Here is a 27,255-nt window from a genome sequence, read left to right as displayed (position 1 = left end):
ATCAGGAGCTTAAAAAAAAAGCATCATAGCAGCTTCATTCTCGAATACTTGGTAAATGCAAGAACCACACCAATCTCTAAAACAAATGCTTGATTTGGGGATTAAATTCAAATCAAATCTTAGTTTTTTCCAAGATAGGGATGGTAAAAAAATGGTACCCAAATGTTTTATGCAAATAACATAATCAGTTTATTAATACTGAACAATTGGAACCATGACAACCCATGGTTTCTTACAAATTCTGGTTATTACGGCCCATAACAATGTAGAAGAATGCATTAGGACAATCATAACCATATAGGAGAATTCTTTGTGATGTCATCACTTACCTGTGATTTTGGTTTTGGTTGGCAAAAAAATCCCTTGAGTGCCATGGGGCATCAACTTTCAATCATCATAACCTTTTCATTTTTTGAGATAATTGAAAAATTCTTTTGGTTCCCTAAACTGCCAATAAAACTATTTTTATCCATGGAATTTTTAAATAAACATGTAGTAATTAAGACTATATGAGCATAAAATTTTAAAAATAATTTTATATGAAAATTAGATTTACATATAAATATCATTTCAATTTTTTTTTCAAATGAATGAGCCATAAATTCACATACAAAATATGAATTACATTATCTAAATGAGACATTTTACAGAACCAAAATTGGATATAAAATAACAGTTATTAAGTTTTGAAAATTGGGATTCTAATCATGAAATTGTCAATTGTTTACTTAGTTCAGGGGTTGAAATTTTTTTTGGGAAGACGCAAGACCTGGAGTTTTTCAACAAGATAATAAATGCAAACAATAATAATAAACAATTTAAAACTTGTTGAACTGATTTAATCAGTCACTAGGTCGTTTCTATTTGAATGTTCTAGTCTTTTAGCCAATTGGCATTAGACTCAGTGTCAATTGATTATGTCTCCCTGTCTGATGCCTCATCATCAGCTTTCCATTTGTCCTCTTTCTTTTAATCTGTGAAATTGTAATTGAGCAACAACATTTTCTTCAAAAGTTTGTCAACAAAAGTTGATCTTTATCATTCCAGCACTTGTCTTATTTGTAATATGCTGAATTGTGTCTGTTCAAGCGCAGGTGTGATTCAGACTAGAGAATGACTAATCAATAGAGCGTTTGTGCAGGATGCATATTCCCATTCTAAAGATTTTAGAGATCAGGGAAAAGATCAAGAAACATGGTCCAAATAAGGAAACCAAATCTTTCAAAAATGATTTTAATTTTTTCAGATTTGCCATGCCCGACAGGCCTTTTTTCATTGAATAACGGCAAGTCCGAGGTTCAATTTTTTAAGTCCCTGGCGTCGGGTTTTAGGAATGTTCAACCTCTGCAGTTGTTTATTTGCCAACTAATTTGACACTTAATGAAATGCAAATTAGTGAATGTAACATCACTGATGAGATTGGCAAACTCTCCTATATCATAAATAATTTTCACATTTTGAAAATTTAAAATGACACTACAGGGCTGACGAAAATTTTGCAAGTGTGCTTGAATTTATGTTTCTTCATGAGTGTTAAATATTTCCTCTTTCTACTATTACAACGAAGATATAAGATGTGTGATATGTATATATACAAATGAAAGACCAAAAGTCAAATACAAATCTATCCATTTAACTTTTAGATTTCGAGTGGAAAAATAAAACAAGTGTGTAATGAACTGAGATTTAGACTGAAATAATGAAAATAATCTCGATAAAACTGTTCAAGTAAATGCCATTCATATGTGTTGCACGCTTACTCTTTCTGACGGCATTGTGACAAGTAAGTGAGTGTGTCTTCTTTCAAAATATTTGCAAAAAGTTGTTCATCACTAACGCCGCCATTTTCAAAGCTTTGGTATGTACGGAAATGGGTCGCTCATTCATTTTTCAGCAATCATAATCTTTCTGAAAACGATTCATAGAATATACACATGGTCATACTAGATAAAATATATTGATTTAGGCAGTCTTTACAAATTGTTATGTAAGTACAGAATTTATCCTATTTACGACAACCATAAGTTAGGCATTTGGAATAATCCATTTTAAGGGAGGGAGGATATAAAAGTATTTTGCTTCTAAGCAAATTGAATCTTGTGGGAAAAAAAATCAAAATCAGTTATTTGAAATAATTACAGTTTTCTATTTTCTAGGCATTTTCTAGTATGCAAATGAATTTTTAACTTAATGCGAATAAGGACATTTTTGATACATTCCCTAATTAGAAGATTCCACACCTGACCAGGTACCTTACAGTTTTAGGCTGTCTGCTAAGGTTTGGTAATAAAAATATTACATTATAGTCAAGGCCAAGTGATTGTATATTTTTACACATCAATCAACACATTCGATGAGCCGTTGTTAGTAGGTATCAAAATGGCTGATGCTAACCCTAGTAGTACTTCACCAAAGAAAACGAAGAAGTCTGCAGTAACAGATGAAACGCAGCTTCTGCATTTGGTGACTAAATATTTCAAACTTGCTGGAGTTACCTTAGCAGTATGGTTCTTTGGATGGGCGAGGCTAAGTCCAAGCTGGCTACTGCTTGGATTGGTTTTAGTGCTTTGGAAAGAGAGACATGTGAAGCAAAAGCACAGGAGAATGAAGATGCAGCAACAGATGTCTGAGAATGAGAAGGAGGTCATTCTTGCAACTGTTGATGATCTGCCTTCTTGGGTAAGGTCTATTACTATATTTAGTAATATTAATTTTCTTGAAAAAATTGCCGTAATTGAGATATTTTATACCATGATAGACCCATCGAAACCTGCCGGATCGTCGGACCTGTCCGGTAAAATTGTCCTGGGTCCGGTAAATACACGTTGCTTGTCGGCCCGGGTGTCCAATGTTTTTTTCTTACGTTAAAGAAGATTTTCTCAAAACTGAAGTGGTTTTTGTGAATAATAAAACTAGAACGTTTTAATAATTACGTGAATTAGTCTACAGTCTAGCGAGATAGTCAATCAATTTGATTGTAAACAATAATATGTAACTTCCGGTTCATTCGCTACACGTCATTTCGTCCTTTGATATATCGTCCCTTCCGTTGTCTCGCTACTCGTTTACATGTGAAACATGCGGTCATTATATTGTCAAAATAATAATGAAAAAAATAATAAAGTATATTTCTTTTACATCGAAATTGATAAAGATTAATAATTGAACATCTGATAAAACAAATTTTCATTTGACAATGATGATGATTATGAAGACAGTGAATGTTTTGACTATCAAGATGAAATGTTGAATTTTGAAATGATTATGTTTTATGCCAGAGATTGAGAATAGATTTTATAATTTAATAACAATACTTTATTTCAAATTTAAAAAATCAACAATATATAATACAAAGAACTCAAAACAAAGTACACATGTTTCGTTTATGAAGACTCATCAGATACACTCTAGCCAAAATGAATAATGGTGACAAATTAACAAATTCAAGAGCCCATACCCAGTAGTTTTAAAATCAGCTTGATAATAAAATGTACTTGGAGATTTCCACCCCCCATCAAAAATGTTAGCGTGTCGATAAATTGTTCAGAGTTTTTTCGGTCAGACAAATTGTCGTTCGGTCAGACAAGTCATCACCTTGTGTCTGACCGAATGTCAGATGTGCTTAAAAAAATTTCGATGGGTCTGCCATGATCCATCTAAAACCAACACCAATAAACATAAAATATTTAAGTTTTCATTCAAATCTAGCAATTTGTCACAAATTATTGCTAGCTTGCACTGCATTATTCATTTAGGAACAGAACTATCTTAATTTCAGACTTCAACTCTTGTTGTCAGCTGTAGATTTATTCTTATGTACATGTATGTTGTTTACATTTTTGGTTGTTAATGTTATATAGAAGTTATAAAACATGTGTTCCCAAGTTTGACTTGTGCCTGTGTGTCATATACATATAAAGATACATTTAGCAATGTTTCAGTGCTAAATCTTATGTATTATTAGAATTATGAATGAAAACATTTTATTACGGAATGTCCTAGATATTGACTTTAGCTGAACCTTAATGCACATGTGAGAGGAGATGGCCACAAGTCAGTCAAGTGCATGTTTGTGTATGAGCACTATCCAAAGTATTCCCAAAGTTATAATATTGCTAATTATCAAATCTAAAAGCTCACAGTTGATTTAATAGGGACCTGGTATTGGTCTGACTTGCTACATACTCTCTTGATACCATAGTAAGCATCAGTGCTCTAGAATTTCATATAATCTTGAATATGCTAGACTTATCCACTATAATAATCAATAAAAATGAAAAAAAAAAATACATAAAATTTCCTGGGGGTATATACACTATATTTCTGTTGCAACAAGCATTTTGTACTAGAGCCTCTACTTACTTTTCCGATCTTTTTACCCAGTGCATGCTTATCTATAAGGTATACCATTTTAGCTTGTATGAATTTTGTAAGGGGAACTACTGATATTGTGGTGTACCTTCATGTACATGTATAAATAACATTTTGATGTTGCTGCTTTCATGGCTTCTAGAATAATAAAAGGAATGGTTAAGGGCCATGGCTTTATAGATACATGCCCATGTAGTTGTAATGACTGAAATAGAACCCTTCTGATAGTTTAAGTACGTGATGTAATCTTATTAAATGAATTAAAATAAAAGTTAAAGATTTTATGCCTAAAAAAAATTATAACTTACCAACATGAAACCTTACATAATTAAGTGCTAAATATCAAATACAAGCATACATTTACATGTAGCATAGGACACAGTTTTAGAATATCTGTCCATTAAATCTCAATAGTTAACTCCACTATCTCTATATCCTGTACTGTAATTAAGAGATAATTTACAGTTAAATTTAACTGATGTTTGTGCAACTTGGTTTGGGACATAAGCATTTTACACCCAGACTGGTCATACTGCATTCATTTGTTTATACATGTACTGAATTAAATGTTTTTTGAGGAAAATTATCTTTAAAGCTGTGATGTTTGTACAGTCCAAATTTAGCCTATACATTTTTTCAAGCAAAAATTTTAACTGTCATTCAAGTGCATTTACATGTATATCTAGCAAAACAGTGCTAGAAATGATTGGGAACACATTTGCCTGTGTACAACATTGTGATTTCTAACCTTGACTTTTCTTGAATAATAATGAATGCAAAAATTCATAAAAGTTACAAATCTGACAGATGAATTGATAATGAATTCTTTTATAGAATGTCCAAGTCAGGTACTTAAAGAATTTGATATTGTGTAGGTGTTGACCTACATTGTATACTTACATATGTACAGGACATTGCAGGGTGTTTCTTACATACATGTATGTACATGACATTGTAAGGTGTTTCTTACATGTATTTTAGAAAATTAAAATAACTGACTGTAGCACATGTTTGTAAATGCATTTACAGCTAATGTATGTAAATACAGATGATGTCATTATTAAATAAAATGGATTAAAACAAACAATATATATGCTAATAAAAAGCCTTTAGTATTTTGTTTTATGCTTTTATTTTGGTGTAGTTTACAATCATTTATGATTTAGATACAGTGAAACTTAAATGTATACTTTGAAGTAAATTACACTTGAATTGGGTACATGTACATGCATTTTCATGTGTATTGCAACTACATGTATTTGCATTTGTGATTGGCATATTACACATGTAGCAGATTATTTGTAATTTTTTTCTTCTAAATGCTGTTATTGTCCTACACTGAAATTAGCAGTGTTATTTTGTCTATAAAAATCAAATTAGACTCTTGGTATTTACAAATGTACAAATTACATGTTTATATACTATTTTGTCATTAAATGTATTTTTGAGACACTTGATTTAGTACAATGTATATTAACAAGTGCACTCAAGTATGTTAATGTACATTGACTTGTAGGTGTTGATGGCACTTCATGATAGTTTTATTTATATTTAATTATTATCAACTTAAGAAATTGTTGAGTTTGCAGTTCATGTAGAGATACCGGTAAAATAGATACTTGAACTTAATCAATATACTTCCCTCTTCAGGTACATTTCCCAGATGTTGAACGAGCTGAATGGATCAATAAGGTAATATTTCACACATAGGTATAGTTGTACATAAAAGAACATGTATTATGGTACATTCTGTACTACATGCATAAGGCAAAAAAATAAAGTGTTTGTTTCCTGCTACCCTACTACCCTAGTTTTTCTTGTGCCTACCTTTAACATTTAATGGTCATTTTGGCTCAAGCACTGTTTAGTCTTACACTTGATTGTTTCCCCATCAACTCAATGTAAAATGATTTTGAAAAATTAAATAATTCCCATACTTACCTACCTACCCTATTTTTTCTTGCTGGTAGCAGGAAACGAAACTTATTTTTTGGCCTAGATGTACTAACTGACAAATATATATATGGTATTTTTTGGTGTAAGTGAAAAATCAGAGACCTTATTATATCATCTTTCCTGCCTTTATCATAGCACTGACATGCAAAAATCTAACAATGTATGACTGTAAGACATGCAACTGTAAAACATATAAATTAACATGGAAAAAGGTAGCCTTTCTTGGTTATAATAGGTAGAAAATGAAGCTTTGATGTATTGTAGTGCTGTGCAACTGTTACTCTTTTATTTCATCTTGTAAAATGAAATATCAAAGAGATTTTGTGTAAGTGTACCACAAATGAATGATTTTTTTTATTTCCAACACGGTCTTTTTTAAATAAAGAACTGATCAAAATATAGATCCAATCTAGGACACCTGTTACATACAAAAATAAATAAACCATTGTAAAGCTCAATTTTTTGTATTGATATACTAGTATACATGGACATTTTCCTATCTATTCCAGTCTAGAAAGTAGAAACTTGTTAAAAGAGATTTATAGGTACTAGTACATGTAAGCAGGTTGCATTGTTTAGATCAACTTCTAGCCTACAGTACTAAACCAAAGGTTTCAGTCCTTTGGTGGTTCAGTTTATGCAAGTTTCGTAGTACGTGTAGTATATTCCAAAGCCTGCTTCAGGCAATTTATTTTCAGTCCCTGTAAGGGTGTGCTTGAATAGGTTCCGCTGCACTTTTATACAAAGCAAAACCTGATCATACCAGAATCCAATTTGACACAGTGATAGTCTGATTGAGTCTAATCAAGATAATTGGTTTTTGTGGTAGGAATAATGAGCAATAAATAGGTGGTCTGTCTTCTCCGTATTGATATTGTCTTATTTTTAATGCACAGGCTGTTTCTAATTCAGTAAAAATTTTATACAACACAATGTACATGTATTCTCCTCGCATACACATTGTATTAAGGTGTATCATACATCCAGTTAACAATATATTACATGTCTTAAAATGGTTTAAATTTCCAATTAGATGTCAGGAGATAAATAAGGCTATGTATACATGAACAAGTAAATAATTATGCAATACATTTTTCATAACAATTTGGGTGAAGGTTTTATGGATAACCATAAGCACTATTATAAATTAAATTCAAATGCTACTCAATAAAGAATGATTAGGTTCTGAGCATAAGACAAGGAAGCAACACTACTGCTATATGCATCATATTGAAAGTTGAGTCACCATCTAAGTTTTTAAAAGTGGTACATAGATTTTTGGATATCCATTATTGTCTTTCAGGTTGGTTTGTACCTAAGGCATTGTTTGAAGTACACAACCTGATTAAAACAAAAATTTGTTTGTGTATCCTCCTTTTAATAGAACTGTTAACATTTGATGGTCATGTCATACCATGGTCACCTGGATGTCCATGGCAGTGGTGGCACCTGTAAAGCCAAATTATAGGATCAATAGAAAGGTTTTGTGGTTTCCAGAAAATAACTTGAGTAACTTGGTTATGATCCTTACCATGTGGAAATTAGTCTCAGTGACCATTCAAAAACAGAAGGCATTTCATAATTTTGTATAAATTACTGATCCCTACATTTATAGTAATTTGAAGTTCTTTGACCCCTTTCTTTCTGGTAAGAATCTTATGATACTGTAAACACTATCCAATTTGCAAATGTTATGTCTACACCTGCCCCAACTGATCATGTTGTGATTTCTGCAGTTCTATCTTGCTGCACACTTGTACCCATTTCAGTATTACATGAGAGGAAATCTAATGTAGCAGTCATGTTATACTAGATTGAACATGTACAGAACACAGTGTTCTACACAGGCCATTACAGCACTGTGCTTTGCAACTCTTATAACTTGTAGCACAGTGCTATCTGAAGTAAACTTTAGTTACAATGTACCAAAAGCATTGTGCTAGAGATTTGGGAAAAAACCTAAAAGAGCTGTGTTATGCCAGTAAGCACTGTACTATTTCAAATTAACAGGGATAACAGTATATATATAACAAGATCAATATTCTTGTCTTAATTTTTTATATTGTTTATACATGCATGTAATCTATCACTGGTATCATATCTTATTCATGAAAGTATAGTGGGTGTTTTTAAAATGCTAATCATGTAAATGTTGCCTGGTCACTGAACTATGAAACCAGAATGTGGGTGTTGATAAAAACTGTATTATATGGGTGTGAGGCTCCAATGATAGTATTTGACATAAAATTTGTAAAGGTGATTAAGACCATGCTGCCCCAGGACAGTGTACTTATTTCATGCATAATTATTTAACTGTTTTATATGATTTATGATTCAAACCGTTCATTAGAACATTGCATACATTTTTATGATTTTGACTAATAATATGTATTAGTTAAGACATTTTAAATATGCCTAGTAATTTTGCTTCCAGACATGATATTAAATAGATAATCCATGTATTGATGAAGGGATTACTAAAAAGTCTTTTTTTTAAGTCAATATTATGAAACAACCAGCTATATAAAAAAGATCTTTCACCTGCATTTTGGCCAATGAAAATAAATCAATTAATGGTATATTTTTTTAAATACAGTCGACTCCACTTAATCGCATATCGCTTTATTGCATATTTCGGTTATTAGCATAATTTTCTCCTGCACAAAACCATTTCCTATTATTCTGTTAGGGAAAAATTGCTTATTTGCATAGGCCTTGGAGGTGCATTTCGGTTCATTGCATAGAGAATTTTGTATTATAAAAGCACCAGCTCAAATTTTTTACATGGCTTAACAAGATGCCCATTTGTTAGTAGAAATGAAAGTATGAGATATTTTATATGCCTGGTACATATAAACAAGTTCAATTTGAAATACATAAAATGTAAAATTATTTATTAACTTTCAAAGTCTTGAAACCATTTTAAACTTTTCAAGGCTTGGTAAATTATTTTACATACTCAGCATTCTTTTTACCAACATGTACTGGTATTTTAGGTAAATAAATGTACTGACCCAGTAATATCGTCATTGAACCCTTCATTTATAAGCTGTTTCTTCTTCCCAATCATAACATTGTGTAATTTAAAGGGATAGAATAATAGGTGAAAAAAAAAGGTTTTTAAAGGTAGCCAGTAATTTTGTCCCATGACCTTGCCAAGCAGACTAGTTTCGGATGGGAAGTAAAAATTTGGAGAATTCCAAAGCATTTCTTTAAATCTCCATGAAAGACATCTAATGAAAATTATTTTCAAATATTAAAACTGTACTTTTAGTTTTGACTTTGTTGACCAGTTTATAATAGAATCATAATCTGATTTGAAATGAATTATCCTCTAAAGGATCATTCTAAATTGTTCAGAGCTACATGTAAATTATTAGTAAAAGTTTTTGTAAGAATCAGGCATACAGTGTATTGTGAAAAATCAGAAAACTTCTCAATTTGACAATATACTTTTACCCAAGGAAGTTTTTTCTTAAACTTTAATGACCACTGTTTACTGGTGGTAATTATGAACTTTTCATCTGTAGAATGTCAGAAAATTGAGGATCTTTCCCCCTAATATTTCAATACCGGTAAACTAATTTTACAAAAATGTTATGGAATGTACAAGTAGTCAAATTATACTGTCAGAGTGGTGGGATTTTTCATTCAATGTTTCATTCATTGCCTGATGCATGTAACAGAGACTGGCACTTGAAATCTAAAATTATTGTAACAAGCTCTTATGGATCACCAAATACTTTGTATTGCCTTCTTGCAAAATGTCCTGGAGTCAAAGGATTTTGACATGTACAATGTGTCATGCGATATATGTACATTGACAATAAAGAATATAGACATTATCAACACATTCCTTTGAACTGTCATGATAAAACTACTATCCCAAACATTTCTGTGTAAAAGCTGGCAACATTATTGTCAAGTAATTATGAAGAAATAATTGAAATTGCACCATTTTGATTTTTTTATGTACATGTAGTGAAAAAATGATCTGGTCTGATAATTACACAGGTCATTCATTTTATTTAGAAGTTGTTTTGTAATTATTGCAAATCTATTTCAGTCATTTTAATCGATTATGAAAGGAAGAAAGTTATCTATCATGGCATTATTGTTTTATTTTTAGCATACAGGAAATAAATGAAAGACTCAACCTGGCATGTGGATAGCATAACTTTAATTATCTGCATGAAGAAATTGTAGTGTTTTATTATGTCTTTCATCATAGGTTAAGTAAAGTGAAACAAATTTAGAATGAGGGGAAAATCAGTTTACACATTTGATTATGAATAGATTTTTTTACTTTTTATGTGACCCATTTTTTCTAATACTTGCAATTTGTCAGTTGCGGATCCAGATACTCACCTAGATGTAAGTGGGGGGGGGGGGGGGGTAGCTCAGGGGATAGGGGTTCCAAGAAAAAATTTTGTTGGACACATTTTATGTGTGCATATACACACAATAATATGCTATTTTCAGAAATGTTTAATGTTATTTTCAGAAATTTTTAAATTCACAATTCCATCCCCCTTCCCACTTTGCATCCACCCATGCATGATATTTTAAAAGTAGTGAAGAATTACATGTTGGTTTTTCTACAGAAGAAGTTTACACATATTGGGGTGCTAATCCAACATTAATATAAATGTACACAACATTGACAGAAAAATGTCTTCAACTTTTCTAAAATATACAAACTTTGATAATTTTTTTGAATAAAAACATATTCTTGCTGTTTTTTTCAGATTATAGACCAAGTATGGCCATTTATTGGAGATTATGTTCGTGACCTGTTGATGAACTCTATCCAGCAGAAAATTCAAAGTAGCCATGCACAAGCTGCCTCTTTTAAATTCATTAAAATAGATCTGGGAGACGTTGTAAGTTAATTTATAACTTTTTAAATAAATTTTATATAGCTTGCATGCAGTTGGTAAACTTATATATTTTCTGCATGTTGACATTTTCTTTGTTGTTGTTGTCAGAATTTACATATTTAGTTTCTATTATTTGTGTTATGACCATTTACTGTAAATGTGTTAGAACAAATAAAAAAATTTTGAAATATTGTAATGGTATATTAAGGTACCCCATCAAAAACTTTAGAAATGGTCATCTATACCAATGTTTGACAAAACTTATATACGGTAGATTTTAATTTTGGCTTCTCAAGAAATTTTGTGAATATTAAATAAATTTCATAGGCATTTTTGTTCTGTATGACGTAGTAAGCTTAATAAAGGGAGACAATTCTGATTTAGCAATCAAAAGTTGATTTCAGCCAAGTAAGATTCTAGATTCAATTTAAATTTAAAGGAGTAAAGAAAGAAGCTTAGTCACAATATTGTTTGAATAATTCAATTATATCCTTTTGTAAACTGAATAATTCAATGATTTCTGTTTATAAATTGTAGCCTCCCAGGATTGGTGGAGTAAAAGTATTTACCAAAAATGTGAGGAGAGATGAAATCTACATGGATTTGGATCTCATGTAAGTCTTTCTTTTAATAGTAGCAAGCCTTCATAATATATATATTTAGAAAATTACTAAATTATTTTATTGCACTAAGCCTCCTTGTTTATATTATCAAAGTCTGATTGCTGAGAAAAGAGGAGAGAATGGGAGGAAGAAATATATATTGAAAAGAAAAGATGTCCTCAGACGTACTTTATACAAATATATATTCTTTCACACTGATGCAATACTTTTGTAATATGTTAAGACCTATCTATACACAGGTTTGAAGTTATGATATAAAATCTAGAATTTTACTGTATTAATAGGTATGCCAGTGATGCAGACATTGAAATGAAAGTGAAAGGAATGACTATGGGAATTAAAGATCTACATGTAAGTATTCAATCAGTGCGTTTACATTCTGATAAAATGTGAAAAATAACTTGTTTTTTTTTGTTTTTAAAGTAAATGATTGTTTTGAAATATGTTAACATATTCATTTGGTTAAAGCTATGTATGATGGTTATATTAGAACAACTGCAAACCTTTTTGAATTAAAAATCATTTTTACACTAATTTAGTACAAATGTATTGCATTATGTAGTTTTCTGATAACAAAATCTCAAATGTATAACTCATCCTGTATTTTAGATGTTTTAAGACCACAAAAATGCATAAAACCCAGCATGTCCATTTTAGCAACATTTATAGGAATTCTTTTATATAAAAATGAAATAATAGTTAATACTTGATATTTTTTGGAAGTATTACAAAATGTATGTATGTATTTATTGAATATTTTGTAGGTAAGAGGAATAATGAGAGTGGTATTACGGCCATTGATTGGGAGAATGCCACTGTTTGGTGGAGTCAGTGTCTTCTTCTTGAATAATCCTGTAGGTATTTCTTCTAAAACATATGTGTGTGTTCAAATACATTAAAGATGCAGACAAAATTTATGTATTGAGTTTCAATCACATTCACATTCAGCTGGTATTCATAATATAAAGAAAATTAAGTTGGTATGATGTTCTCAAAAAAACTTTGTAACTCAGTTCAAATCATTCATAAGAAATATTCATGGATATTTAGCAAGTTTAGGACATTTTTGTCACTGCTCTTGTACATTTTTGATTTTCCATTTTAGGAAATAGATTTTAACCTGACTGGTGTGGCTAATGCCATTGATATGCCAGGACTTAGGTTAGTTACACATTATATATGTTTGAAAATTTAAAAAAAATACCACTTTATTATGAAGTTTTCATGACAATATATAGTGGTAATACTAAGTTGATGAATAATATAACATTCATGATTAGATCAAATGGAAATAATTATATATAAATCTATTGGTTATTGGTCATTATTGATGTACTTCCCCCTTTTTTGGAGTTGTAGTTCTTCTTGATTATTTTGTAGATTTTTTAGGGTCTCCTGTCTGATAATCAAAATATTTCAATAAACATGGGTTTAAAAATGTTCTAGCCTCATGAGAATATGCCATTTAATGGTTTTAATTTGAAAGCACCAGTTGTTATTCACCCTGTCAATGAGTGGGTGGTATATTAGAATCACCTTGTTGTCCATCTGTTTGTCTATCCGTCATTCCATTGTTCCATCCAAAAAATAGTTGCAATTATCTCTACTCAAATGTATGGATTGATTTCAAGTTTGGTATTTGGCTTAATAAAGATGGGACATAATATAAAATAAGTGAATTTGGTTGCTTTCAAGTATCAACTTTTTGTACAAGCGGAGTACACTTAGTAAGACAACGTTTGCAACTTATGTTTCTTTCTGATGATATATTAATGATTTATACTTTCAATATCATCTATTTCTAGTGACATGGTTGACACCATTATACAGGAACAGATTGGAGCCATTATGGTCTTACCCAACAAAATAGATGTACCTATGGTGGACGACCTGAAAGCCATTGCTCGTCTTAAATATCCCCTTCCTGATGTAAGTGTTCCATCTCTTAGCTGTTGATACTGCTTCAAGTGCTTGAGGTCATGGCTTTGGTCCTCAGCCCAATCTTACCTAAGACTTAAAATTGGTAGTCACTGCTTCTCTGCCAAGTCAGAGGTATTTGGGGGGATAGAGTGGCAACTGGTATGCTCAGAGTAAGAATAATGTGCCAGCTTCTGTGAGCTGTAGCACAATAAAGTTTTGGCTCAGTCTATCAGACTACTACAAAGCAGGGTCTGTTTGTTCAATTGTTCTTGTCCTGAAATGTATGAAATATCTGCCATAGAACATTAAAACATGATTAATCAATCAGTCTCCACAGTTAATTGATGTAATTTTTATTCACACAATATATGTTGCTTGAAAAAGCTTAATCTTAAAGTCAAAACACCAATGAATAAAGTTTGATGCCCAATTGTATGGTTTTTGTAGACAATGCTATTTTATATTAAAACTTGCCTTTTCCATAAAATTTTTAAACATATTTAAATTTCCTATCAGTAATTGATACCATTTTTTACAGAAGGTATATTAAAAATGTTTGTATTATTTTTATACAGGGAGTTCTTAGAATATACATGTTAGAGGCTAAGGATTTGATTAAAGCAGATATTGGTGTGTTAAAGAAAGGCTTGTCTGATCCTTATGGTGTCATCAGATGTAAGTTGTTAGAATATTATACATGTAGCTACACAAACATGTATTCTTGTCATCTGTTTGATAATGTCTAAGTTTCTAGAATCCTGCATCATAAAAATGTAGCAATATGGAAGATGAATATTTTTGGAAGAAACAATAATTGGAACATCTAAAAAAATGATATACAAAGAGCAAATTGTACAACACATAAGAAATACATTTTAATAGCTTAACAGAAAAACAAACAGCATGAACACCACTAAAAACCAGGGTGAACTCAGATGCCCTGGAAGGGTGAGCAGATTCTGCTTAATGCTAAATAATTGTCATGCTGCTTGTTGAAGGTAAACTTCAGTGAAAGAGGAAAAATATAACTTGTATAATAATACCCCCCACAAACAAAGTTTGGGGTATATAGGTTTCACCCTGTCTGTCTGTCAGTCTGTCTGCAGCTATTTTCTAGGCAGCTTGCAGCATTGTTATGAAACTTTGTGGGGTGTAATATAACCACATGGAGATGTGCATACTGTCAGGAAATTAAGTTTATGCAAATTTCGTAAAAATGACGACTGGTGTACTTTAATAGGTGGTTTTCTGCAAAACTTGGTTTTGTGTGTTGTCCGCAACTCCTTCTCAAGGATTTGCAGGATTGTTATGAAACTTGATGGATTGTTAAATTACCATATTTGAATGTGCGTATTGTCAAAAATTTACGTTTGGGCAAAAAATGTAGGAATGACAGCTGTTGGATTTGCGCTTATTTTTAGCAAATCTTTGTCTGATGTGTTGTCTGCAACTCATCCTCAACAACTTGCAGGATTGTTTCTGTTGAATTATACCTTAACTTTGAATTGTTTCTACTAAACTGTACTTTTCCTGTATAATGTCATTTGGTATCCACAAAATAAAATGCAATAAACACATAAAATAGGTGTCTATATATTTATTGTCTTGCAAGACAAAGAATCGACCTAGATAGATTTGTATTCATGTGACTTCTGGTGACCTTAATCTGTGCGTGTGCTGTAAGGGTCATTTCTTTTAAAACAAATCTGATTGCAAAACGAAAGTGTTCATTTAAAGGCAAGGAAGACCGATGGACTCAAGCTGTAAAAGAAAAAAGTTTGAATATAATGCAAGGATCCTTTTGAAATTTATGTATTGTGATATAATCTTGCTCAAATATGATCATTATTTATTTGAAAACTAATCAAGAAATAGATGAAATGAAATGAAAACAAGACACATGCTTACCTGTGTATTAGTTACTGTTATTTTTTACCATTGTTAAAGTATTTTTAACCCTGGTCAATGTCCTGTCGGCAATCATCGGAAGTAATGGTGAAAAATAATTAGATCAGAGCTATTGATCTTTTTTTGATTAAAAAAACATTGTTTTCACAATATTCTGTAGGTATTATCAACATTTATTGCTTCCATTGCATTATAACAAACTTATTTCATTGAATCAGCAAAATTCAGTACAATCGAAACTGAACAAATTTGGCAGCTAATGCAGCTTTAAGTGCTACAGTGTAAAAACAAGATAGACTTAAACAGGATAAAACAATATTAAGTGACAAATCAATTCACTGATACTAATTGGTCAGGTTTAACTGTTATTTTATCAAAAATCATGTCAATGTTTTATTTCATTTAGTGGGAGCAAACAAATTCAAGACCCCTGTGATAAACAATACCGTAACTCCTGTCTGGAACAGTGTGTTTGAGGTAAGTTATTCACTGTCTGTAACATCTGGATAAAATTTTGATTTTGGTATCTTGCATTTGAATTCTGCTCTTGATTACAATCTATTTGTCCCTTATATATACAGTATCTGTGGAAGAAAAATGAGATACATGTAAACTATGGCAAAAAAAAATACTTAGAAGTCAAATTCAGAATCCAGAGACATGGCTAAAACATGAAGACGTCAGGATACAATACAGAACAATAAAATGTAAAACTAAGACAGCACACAAAAAACTAAAGCACTTGCACACTTGAACACCCACAAAAAACCAGGATTGATGTAAGGTGCTCCAGAAGGGCAAGTATGTACTGCTTTGTTGTGGCATCCATCACATTTCTAATGTTAGAACATGTTTGAGAAGGAAATTTGACAAAATGAGCTTTGACAAAATTTTAAGAAAGTCTGTTACCAGATTTCATTTTCATTTTAATAGCATTTTATGAATTGATATTAAGAAAAGATTCTCAGATTGTAACATTTCATTATTTACAGACAATAATTGATGCTAAAGATGGGCAGTTCTTGGACATAGAGATCAGAGATGAAGACCCTGGAAGCAAGGATGATTCAATAGGAACGTAAGAATTGCGTCAAGAAAAGTTTTGTATCATAATACAAACACTGCTTAGATTCATTCCTTAGATATATTTGAAATGTATAAGGACATTCTAAGGAAGAACGAATCATGATTTGACCAAACCATGGATTTAAATTTCCAATGAAATGTAAAGTTTTTATTGAATACATTGTTTACACTTGAATTGACAAATTTAAATTTCCCAACTGATTTTTGACAAATCATGAAAATTGTTACCCATGAGGCCATACAAAAAAAATGCCTAGATTCTGAGACCACTTTAAAAAAATTGATGCAGGAGGGAGGCTTATTTTTATTTTTTACATCAGAAGCAAGTTGTCTTTTTTTTTTCGAGAAATTTCATAGAATTGAAAAATTCTGTAAATGTACAGGATGTTGAGAAGTTAAATAAAATACTCTGTGGCATTAAAACTTTACTGGAATATGAGATGTGGCAAGAAATAAGGGCTAAATGTGACTTTTTCATTAGTATTATTGCTTTTAAAAGTAGATCCTGGTGTAGTTTAAAAGATGTTCTTTGTAAATTCAAGATCCCCTTAAAGCATCACAATTGTGACATGTTATTACTGAAAGATTTTCTCAGGAATTCAAACTGATTAGATTTACATCTTTACCTGCACGAACTACAGAGGACTAAAGGGAAAAAAAATAAATTTATTAACAATTCTAGTTGAACATTATACAATACCATGTGGAGACTAGTGCAGTCAATGATCAGAAGATGATTCTAAAATAAGCTATTTATAGGAGGACAGTTATTGTAGTGAAATTATCTTATTTATTTTTACCATTGAACAGATTGAGTTTACCGGTTGTAACTGCTGCTGAGAAGGGAACAGATGATTCAGTGAGTTGTCCTTAGAGAGGATTTTTTATTTCATTGTTTATTTTGCTATGAAATGAATATATTCAGATACATTATTGCAATTAAATACTAGTACTGCAATGCTTGTTAATAGTTTCTGGACAATTTTGTAAATCTAATTATTTTCCAATGATATTTTGTCCCCCATGCGAAATATTGACCCCATGGTTCATATATACCAGAAAAGAACTAACATCAGGGCCTAATCTAGACATCAATGACAAGGAGAAGTTTTAGTAAATTCTGTTTTAGAACAATGATGAGTACTTAAAATGTCAGTGTATTCACTTTGACAATGTAGACATGAGGTTTTATTTTTACATACTTACACTTTACAATATCAAATTTGTTTTATTTTAGTGGCTTCCCCTTGAAGATGTTAAGTCTGGTTTAGTTCACATGAAACTTGTATGGATGTATCTTTCCAAGGATCCACTCATTCTTGACAAGGTATGGTATTCTTGTAAGCTCTTATTTCACTGGTAAAATGTAAAAATTGAATATATATTCAAGGACCTAAATTTTGTTATTTTATAATGTCTAGTATATTTTTATATGATTTGACAAAACGTTCTTTTTAAACCTTTCCAACCTACCTTATTGTGTGTTAATTAAAAATTCTTTATTGAATTGTAGTTTCGGCAATATACATCAATTGTTTATTCATTACAATAAGGAGGACAGGTCATAATTTGAAGCATCAACAATTTCTTCAAAGACCTGATAGATTTTAATTGTTAATGGGTTTTATGGAGTAGGCTTTCTTTTTTGTACTGGAAGAAGTACTTTTATTTTAGGCAATAAATAAAAAAATAACTTCTTATATAGTGATTGGCACTATTTAATTCACATGACAAATGTCAATACAAATGCTTCTTATTTTGTTACTATGAAGTAGTAATAGGGATAGCTTTCACTGTTTTCTGATTTGAAAATGTATTTGCTTTTTTTCACATCTTTGAAAAAGTTCTTTTCAATCGAATGATGTCTTATTCTTTTTCTTATGTCTTTATTTTTGCTTTGTAGCTCTGCCAAAATACAAGTAATACTTTCATAGAAATTTTGAAAAAAAAAATGCATATTTTCCATTGTTATACCATATTAATGTAATTAATTTGGAATGTTTATGTTTTTCATTTAAGTTTTGAATTATATAGTAGATTCATTTATATCAAAATTTTTAGAAGTTATTAGGTTTTGTGAATAAGGTCAAGCTCTTTCTGAGTAAAATACAATTTAACTGTAAAGGCTCATGTATTATATTGGTATTTATCTAGCTGTACTCTCAAGAAAAAGAAAGGCCTAATTTAAGACATCAGGAATTTTTGTTATTTTTGTTTCAGTGTTTTTATGTTTCCATCTAGAATTTTTACACATAGATATTGTGGACACCAATTTATACTAGCATGTCAATGTTGTAATGTTTTTCTTTTATTTTTTTGTTGTTTTCCTGTGTTATCCAATAATTTTGGTAAGTTGACACAGTATTAGTGAGTTATCTACCTTTGCTGTGTACTCCATCGTTTCCAATAATTCATTTTCATTCATTGTCATGGAAACACTTCAACTTATAATATTTCAGCTGTATTTTTTCCTAACCTTTAGTACACACTTTTGAATTTTGATGCAGAGTTGCTATAAGGAATTGGTAAAAAATGTTACAAAGTTATTGATAGAATTTTAATTTGTCTAATGTTCATTGTTGAATTTCATATGTATATGTTTGTTTTGTTCTTCACTTTATGTTTGGATGAAAAAGTCAGTATGGTTTGTTCTTTTTTCAGAATTAAAAATAATAAAATAGTTATTGAGAAATATTTGTTGAGCTGTACAAAACTTTCACCTTACTCTACCATTCATACCAAAATTCATGCCATTGTAGTAAACCATTTTTTGTTTCTTAAAGCTTTCCTTTTGCTTCACAATAATTTCTCAATAGTAGCACTGGTTTATATTTTGCAAATTTTGTAGTTCAGAATTTAGATTTTTCTTTTCACAATATAATTATTTCTCTACATGTGTTACCTGCATCACCAATTGTGAAAGAATGTCTAGTATTCTTTCGATCCTACCATTTCGCTTAGGGTTACCTACTTTGTGTAATCTGTAAAAAATTATTCAACCAATATGATTCAAGCCTAGCATTGTGTTTATATACATATTGAAGATGTGCATCTCCTGTTATGGAGAAACACAATTAATTTTTTCCTGCATTTTTAGCTTGTTGAACTTACCCATTTTTATAACTTAATGTATATTGTGAACTGTACATACATTGAGTAACCTGTAACACAAAAAGTAATAAAGTAATATTACTCATACTTTGCACAGTGATTATATACATATTGAAGAGGTGCGCCTCCAATTATGGAAAAGTTATATAATTTTTTTCAACATTTTAGCATTTTGAATTGAGGCATTTTTTCAGTAGTATATGCTATCAGTAGTACATTACTTTTTGAAATTTGTAACCCACACTGTAGTGTTTTAACTTGCTTAGTGTTCATATACATATTTAAGATACTTATGGGCTGATACCAGTAACATATGACAGTGACACAGGTCAAGATGTGCATTGGTCTTGTTAAAAGAGTTACATTTTGTTCAAGATATGCCTGAAGAGACATATCACGACATAAATTATTGAAAACCTAAATCATGCTCAAAACGTTTTTTATGTACCGGTACTTAATTATAAACTGGGCAAAAGACTGTGGAAGGACACAGCTTTTACTTTTGCCAAAGACTGATAGAGTAGTTAGGGTACCTTATAATTCTTTATTATGAAGAGAAACTTAATGAACTTTATACTCATTTATTATCATATAAACAAGAAAAATCTTTCCAGACACAAAGTTTGATTATATCAGATTTGGATGTCCTGATTTAGAGATGTGTGTTGAGACAAACCTTTATCTGTTTGTCTACACCGGTACACACTTTTTCAGATGACAACTTCAAAATTTGCTGCTGAAAAGAATACTTTAAAAAGTGAAAGTTTGTTTTGGATTTTTATGATCTGACCAAAGCAAACCTTATTAAATACATGTAATACATGTAGATATAAAGATTCTATTACAAAGTATGCATGCTTTTTTTTTTTTACTATATTTCAATTCTGGTCTTATTCTGTATCTTCAATACTAAGCTAGATACATTTTTCTCATAGCAGTTGAAAATGAAAGCTCGACAGTCTGTAAGTTGATTTAGTAGTGGCATACATGTGGTTATGATATGTACACGTATTATTATGGTAGAACCATATTCATAGCCTAGGCCAATAATAGGGGGAAAGGCTAGCAGGATGTCATTTTCTATTTTTTAGTGATTCAGCAGTTCATTGTTCTAGGATTCTTATTTCCCGTTACCTGGGGCAAGTGAAATTTGGGTCAGGGAAACTTTGGTACTTAGTTACACTTTCCCGTGGCAAGTTGAAAACTTCATATGCTGTAAGAATTTGTTTTGTCTGGAAAGCAGTCTTTGACTGTGGGAAAGTTGATTTTATATGGATTTTTCCTGAGGAAACCTCAATTTCTGAAAAATCCTAGAGCACTGCAGTTTTTATAGGATCGTAAATTTGTTATTCAGTGGTATAATGGTATTGTGCTGTTGTTGTCTGCTTTGTTGCATTGTCCATAAACAGTTATTATTTTTGTGATTGTTTGAATATTAGTCGATGAATTTTAATAAAATTTTTACCACAGGGTTTCATAGGTGAAAAAGGATGGTATTGAATAATTTCATAGGTTTTCCCGAAATTGTTAAGGAATTAGGGGCCATTTTTTTATATTCTTTGATTTCGCCCTCTCTATGTCAGATATCTGTGCTGTGTCAAACATTTTGTCACAATCCAATTCTGCAATGCATTTGCTTTACTGTAAGAGTCCTACTTGCCCCAACTACTCACCTCATATAGAGCATTTTACTGTAAAAAACCATAACTGCCCATACAAACTATTTTTAGTTACCATTATTATTTCACTTGTTTTATTATTGAATTAGGGGTCATTTTTTTATATTCTTTGATTTCGCCCTCTCTGTGTCAGATATCTGTGCTGTGTCAAATATTTTGTCACAATCCAATTCTGCAATGCATTTGCTTTACTGTAAGAGTCCTACTTGCCCCAACTACTCTGCTCATATAGAGCATTTTACTGTAAAAAACCATAACTGCCCATACAAACTATTTTTAGTTACCATTATTATTTCAAGTGAGATGTTAAAAATTGATGCTCAACCTAAGCATAAAATTTTGAATAACATAGAATCGGGTAAAATACTTCACTGTTATATAGATCATTTACATTTTGCACAATATTTGTCCATGATTTACACATGGTGAAACCTCATTTCTAACAGTGATCATTAGACTGACCTTCAAGCTTTGTAAGACGTGAACTTGTTATATTCCTCCAGCTTCTGAGTAACCTTCCAGTTAATATTCATTTGCTTTTGTGAAGCTCGATATGTCTTGTTTTGGGAAAACATACTAAGGCCAAGAAAAAATATGTCTCTTTAAGGTTACATTGGAGGAAAAAAATAGATACTTATGGGAGGATTTTTTTTACTTTATTAGTGCTCAACTGAAAAATGATTGTTGAATCCATTTCATAAAAAAAACATTAATAAATGTTCTAGAGTAGGAAGAAAAAATTGGGAAGATAGGGTGACCTTAAATTGACAAGTTTTTTTCTCTGGCCTTATCATAATTACTGTCTTGTGTTTTCATTGTTGACATTCGGGCAGTGAATTAAGTCACATGTTCAGCATGGTCTTGGGTACTGATTGTTGGAAATGGATTGCATGGTAAATAATATTTGATGAAATAAGAAAGAATGATATTTGATTAATATACTGGTACATGTAGTTAAAAAGTTGTGTATTTTTTTATTTGTATATAAAGGTAAATAGAAAATATTCTGGTTAATGAAACAATTAGTGTTAAAATTGATATATAAATGACATTTGTATTATAAATGTAAAAAGTTACTTCTGTTTGATGGAGTGTTGTTATAATATCTTTCAGACCATGAAGGAGATGAATGCCAGAGACAAACATAATGAAGATCTGTCTTCCTGTTTACTGATGGTCAACTTAGATTCGGCCAGAGAACTTCCTGTATGTATTGATAACAATTTTGTTGCATCCTTTAACACTATATACATGTATAAAATAGAAAGTTTTGTCTAAAGACTTTTTGCATTCTGGCCATCCTTAAAAAATGTTGGTTTGCTATTCATCAACTTATAATTTTAATGTGGATGTAGGTAGTTGTAATTTTTTTTCTGAAAAAAAAAATGCCACAAAATGAAGCCAATGTCCTAAAAATAGAATTAAAATAAAACTGTCTTGGAAAGGATTTTGGTAGGTAGGTTTTTAATGAGTAGGTTGATGAACAGCAAACCCAACATTTTTTTAAGGTTGGCCTCAGTATAAGACTAACTTCTTTTAGTTTCTAATGACACAAGAATGAAAAAAGGTAAATGGCAGATTTTATACATAATGAGAGGAAAAATTTAATAATTACAATCAGTGTGAATCCTGGTATGTATAGAAAAAAAAAATATTTGGTATGTGTCATTGAGTTCATTGATTTGATAAAAAATAGAAGTTTTACATCTTGATATTTTTTTTTTCAAATTGAACAGGTCTGATTTGTTGATGTGATTAATGTATTGTCTTGTGATTTAAAATGACCTTTAACTGCTGCCTTTAATTGACTGAATCAAATAACTTTCCTATGTCTAAACAGATCCTGTTTAATAAAAACCTTGTATTGAGTTTTGCCTCAAATCTATTCTTGACTCGAATTTCAAATTGCTTTATATTGAAAATTCCTGGAAACCTCAAGGATTTGAGGAAAACTTCTATTTTGGGTTATCCAGACACCTGAGTATTCCAAACACCTCTATAATCTGGCACAACTCTGAAATCAAAATTTAGTGTTATTTGTTTATTCAGCAATCTTTAATATCCTGAATTTGTTTGTGATTGATAAGGTTTTTACTGTGCTAAATTAATTCTTTTTTTAGAATTATTCTTACCTTGAGCTTCGATACCATACAAATAGTTATAAAATGATTTCAATTTAAAATTTTGTGTAAACTTAAAATGTAGATCTTCCAGTAATTTTGCATGTTTAGTTTCGACATCCTGCTGTAAGTAAAGTTACATAGGAATTTGCAGTGTGCTGTTACAGACTAATGTATCATTGTTTTATGTAACTCTCTCAAGATTGTTTATAAGGTACATAGAGTCATCTCTCTTTTCACATACCTTGTTAGGCTAACTCCTGTAGAACCACTCATTGATATAACTGAAACTCTTGATTTTGAATGGACTTCATACATGTATGTATATGTGCAAGAATGGAGATACATGTACATGTTAAAGTAGGCATTTTTTGAAGTTTAGTACAATAGATTTTTTCCTTATCTTGCAAAGGTGTGAAATTTGATATTTTAAAACTGTTTTGTGAATGGTTAAATGAACATAAAAATTTCATAGAAAAGTCCACAGTTTTACTTTTTGTTCCCCGCCGCAACACGGAGTGGGGACATAGAAATGCTGGTCTCCGTGTGTCGCGCCGTGCGTCTGGAATTTGACAAAATTTTGTAGGATTGTTTGTCACCTTATGTAGTTGACCATACTTAACTGCTATTTTGATTGGACAATTTTTATGGGAGTTATGGGACTTTGTTCATTTTTCACATTATTTGCAATAGGAACACCTTGTGGGCGCAATTCCTCAGAAACAACTGAACAGAATTTGACCAAATTTTGTAGGATTGTTTGTCACCTTATGTAGTTGACCATACTTAACTGCTATTTTGATTGGACAATTTTTATGGGAGTTATGGGACTTTGTTCATTTTTCACATTATTCACAATAGGAACATCTTGTGGACGCAACTTCCAGAAACCGCCCAACAGAATTTGACCAAATTTTATAGGATTGTTTGTCACCATATGTAGTTGATCATACTTAACTGCTATTTTGATTTGTCAATTTTTATGGGAGTTATGGGACTTTGTTCATTTTTCACATTATTCGCATAGGAACACCTTGTGGATGCAACTCCTTAGAAACCGCTGAACGGAATTTGACCAAATTTTTATAGGATTGTTTGTCACCATATGTAGTTGACCATACGTAACTGCTATTTTGATTTGTAAATTTTTATGGGAGTTATGGGACTTTGTTTATTTTTCACGTTCTTCTTTTGCTGATTTTTTTTTTTTTGTTGTATGAAGAATTCTTAACCTAACTTAATTTGATTCATTAAGATACATTAGCCTTGAATCGCCACATGGACTTATGAAAGCACATAAGTTTTGAATCTGCTATTTATACAAGTGTCAAACATTTATAATTCAACTCTTTCTATAGCGGCGGGGGACATATGGCTACGCGTAGCATTCTTGTTCTGCTATGAGGTAAGAGCAGGGAGTAAAATTACTTACACATGTTAATATTACTGGAAAATAATCAAAATGTTTTATAAACTGCACATTCTCAGCTTTATTTTCCTTCTCATGATCATCATACACATACCATGCATAGATCAATGTGTTTTATATGACCACAAAAAAATTGCTGTCATCATATGCCATGGTTTTGATCAGCACCTACAGACATTTTGGTGTCTGTACAATTAATTGGGTGTAAGTGAATGGATTTTTTTGAAATTGTACCACAAGGTGCCATACCACAAAAGGAAGGCTGAGATTGGTTTAAGGGTCATACCTGAACTGTTTTGGAATTAGGGGCCATATACAAGCATTTGCTTTATTTCTGGACAATAACTTGACTTTAAGTGAATGTGTATCTCTGAAATTGATCTACAAGGTGTCAGACCTAAAAAGATGTTTTTTGAAGTTGTGGCTTGAACTGTTAATGATTTAGGGACTGAAAAGGAACCAAAAACAAGACTATTCATTATGTATTGACAGTAAATTGACAAGAAGTGAATAGATTTCTTTGAAATTGTTCCACAAGGTAACATTCAACCAGGGAAGGCTTTATTTTGTTTGAAAGGTGCGACTTGAACCATTTATGAATAAAGGGCCAAAATGGAATCACTTTGATTTTTGTCAAATTCTTATCCTGTGTCAAATATTTATTGCAGTCAAAATTCAGAGCTGTAATAGCCAGTTTCAAGCTTGAATGGTGTGTCCATGCTTGCCCAAATTGTTTAGGGTTTTGACCTCTGGAATTGTATCAAGTTGTGCCCTGCAAAGCATAATTGCAATCATCTTCACAGTTTGTCAGACCTGAAAGTGTCGAGTGAGACAGTGTTCACAATCAAAGGCAGCGTATGACATGTAAGGGTGTCCTACTGCCCAGGATAAGTGAAACTACCATTTGGACAAGTGAAAGTTAAATTATACTTGCCTTGAAGGACAACCAAATCTTATTTATTTGTCAATATGCATTTACTGAAGGACAACCTAGATTTCAATTAGGGCAAGAAAAAACAGTAGGGAAATTATCTAATTTTTGAAAAACATTTTACATTGAGTTAATGTGGCAACCAGTACTTGAGCAAAAATGGCCATTAAAAGTTTAGGGTAGGCACAAAAAATTATGGTAGGTAGAGTATCAGGAGACATACATATAATTATCTTTTTTTGCCTTAGTCCCAAAATTAGAAAAGACCTGTTCACTGTCTTACAGAGCAAGCAAGGCTAGTTACCACAGAAGCATACCATTCAGTAAAGTTTCTTGAAGAAATAATACCTGTATTGATGAAATATTTTTTTTTATATTCTTTTTGAGATGTTTTTTATCAAACTTTAACAATTCATATGTCAAAGTTCAAGATTAAAGAATGAAAGGGACCTTTGATAGTAGGAAAGTTTTTTTTTCTGGTATTATTACTTGGAAGAAAGACTTTTTTTTTTAAAACTTTATATCTTTTTACTAGAGTTATAGACAAGGCTGGTCAAAGGTATAAACTAACTATTAAATTGATTTCTTGTGTTTTAAAGTTGTTCTTAATTGGTTTTTTGCTCATCGTTGACATGTTATTTCATTGGTTGAAAATTAAAATTTTACTGTTTCTTCATCTTTTGTATTAAAAATTTAACTTATAACTTTTGGATGAAAGATTTACTTGTACTTGATTCTGAAGCTTTTATAATCAAGTAGCACTCCAGCTAAGAATCATGCAAAATGTAATACATGATTGGAAAGCCTACATATTTTTATTTTTGATACCTTGTTTAAAATGCTTTAGTAAGCAGAATTTAACATTTGGTTTTTCATATAACTGGTGCTCATAGGAGATAAAAATTGTATAGAATGCACTGTAGAATTTAAAAGTAAGGGAGATAACTCTGTAAATGACACTCAAATACAACAGAATTGATTGGATTTTCAATGTTGATTATCTCCTAAGAGCAGGCAGATTTGAATGAATAATTACACATTTCGTAATATAGACCCACAAAACAACTTAATTACAGAAGTAAAAATATGTAGCCTTTTTTGGGGTGTATCACATTATTCAGATTTTGCATGATTCTTACAAAGACAGCTACTTAACAACAAAATTGCATTTCATACCCAGTGTCTGTGTGAACTATAATTTTCTTCTATAAAATGCTTTTTTCTAAGCAAAAGTAAAAATT

At 31.0% G+C, this 27,255-nt stretch overlaps 2 protein-coding genes across 33 annotated transcripts in view; one reads left to right on the top strand and one right to left on the bottom strand.

Annotated features, from left to right (window-relative positions):
* The window catches only part of LOC148611516 (cytoplasmic dynein 2 intermediate chain 1-like), a 30,500-nt gene extending 28,600 nt beyond the window's left edge, over positions 1–1,900 (bottom strand). For 18 of the 19 annotated variants that reach the window (XM_088592120.1, XM_088592121.1, XM_088592129.1 and 15 more), the window contains exon 1: positions 1,761–1,900. In XM_088592120.1, the coding sequence (XP_088448246.1) occupies positions 1,761–1,775 (15 nt within the window). In that variant the 5' untranslated portion in view covers positions 1,776–1,900. The remainder of the gene's footprint in view (positions 1–1,760) is intronic. The other variant, XM_088592126.1, reaches the window with a different exon arrangement.
* Positions 1,901–2,239: 339 nt separating this feature from the next.
* Positions 2,240–27,255, top strand: part of LOC148611515 (extended synaptotagmin-2-like) — a 37,228-nt gene continuing 12,212 nt past the window's right edge. For 2 of the 14 annotated variants that reach the window (XM_088592150.1, XM_088592142.1), the window contains exons 1-15: positions 2,240–2,679; positions 6,022–6,063; positions 11,076–11,210; positions 11,745–11,821; positions 12,115–12,181; positions 12,595–12,684; positions 12,936–12,991; positions 13,636–13,759; positions 14,326–14,425; positions 16,065–16,135; positions 16,651–16,736; positions 17,555–17,603; positions 17,982–18,071; positions 20,791–20,817; positions 22,648–22,740. In XM_088592150.1, the coding sequence (XP_088448276.1) occupies positions 2,380–2,679; positions 6,022–6,063; positions 11,076–11,210; positions 11,745–11,821; positions 12,115–12,181; positions 12,595–12,684; positions 12,936–12,991; positions 13,636–13,759; positions 14,326–14,425; positions 16,065–16,135; positions 16,651–16,736; positions 17,555–17,603; positions 17,982–18,071; positions 20,791–20,817; positions 22,648–22,740 (1,407 nt within the window). In that variant the 5' untranslated portion in view covers positions 2,240–2,379. Of the gene's footprint in view, positions 2,680–6,021; positions 6,064–11,075; positions 11,211–11,744; positions 11,822–12,114; positions 12,182–12,594; positions 12,685–12,935; positions 12,992–13,635; positions 13,760–14,325; positions 14,426–16,064; positions 16,136–16,650; positions 16,737–17,554; positions 17,604–17,981; positions 18,072–19,251; positions 19,270–20,790; positions 20,818–22,647; positions 22,741–23,765; positions 23,781–26,549; positions 26,574–27,255 lie in introns of all 14 variants that reach the window. The other 12 variants (XM_088592156.1, XM_088592153.1, XM_088592155.1 and 9 more) reach the window with 10 other exon arrangements.

The sequence above is a fragment of the Perna viridis genome, chromosome 7 (genome assembly GCF_037379345.1).
Source record: "Perna viridis isolate PV_CMFRI_1.1 ecotype Kerala chromosome 7, ASM3737934v1, whole genome shotgun sequence".
Lineage (NCBI taxonomy): Eukaryota > Metazoa > Mollusca > Bivalvia > Mytilida > Mytilidae > Perna > Perna viridis.
Note: the sequence above shows the minus strand (reverse complement) of the source record. Positions and strands in the feature narration are given on the sequence as shown.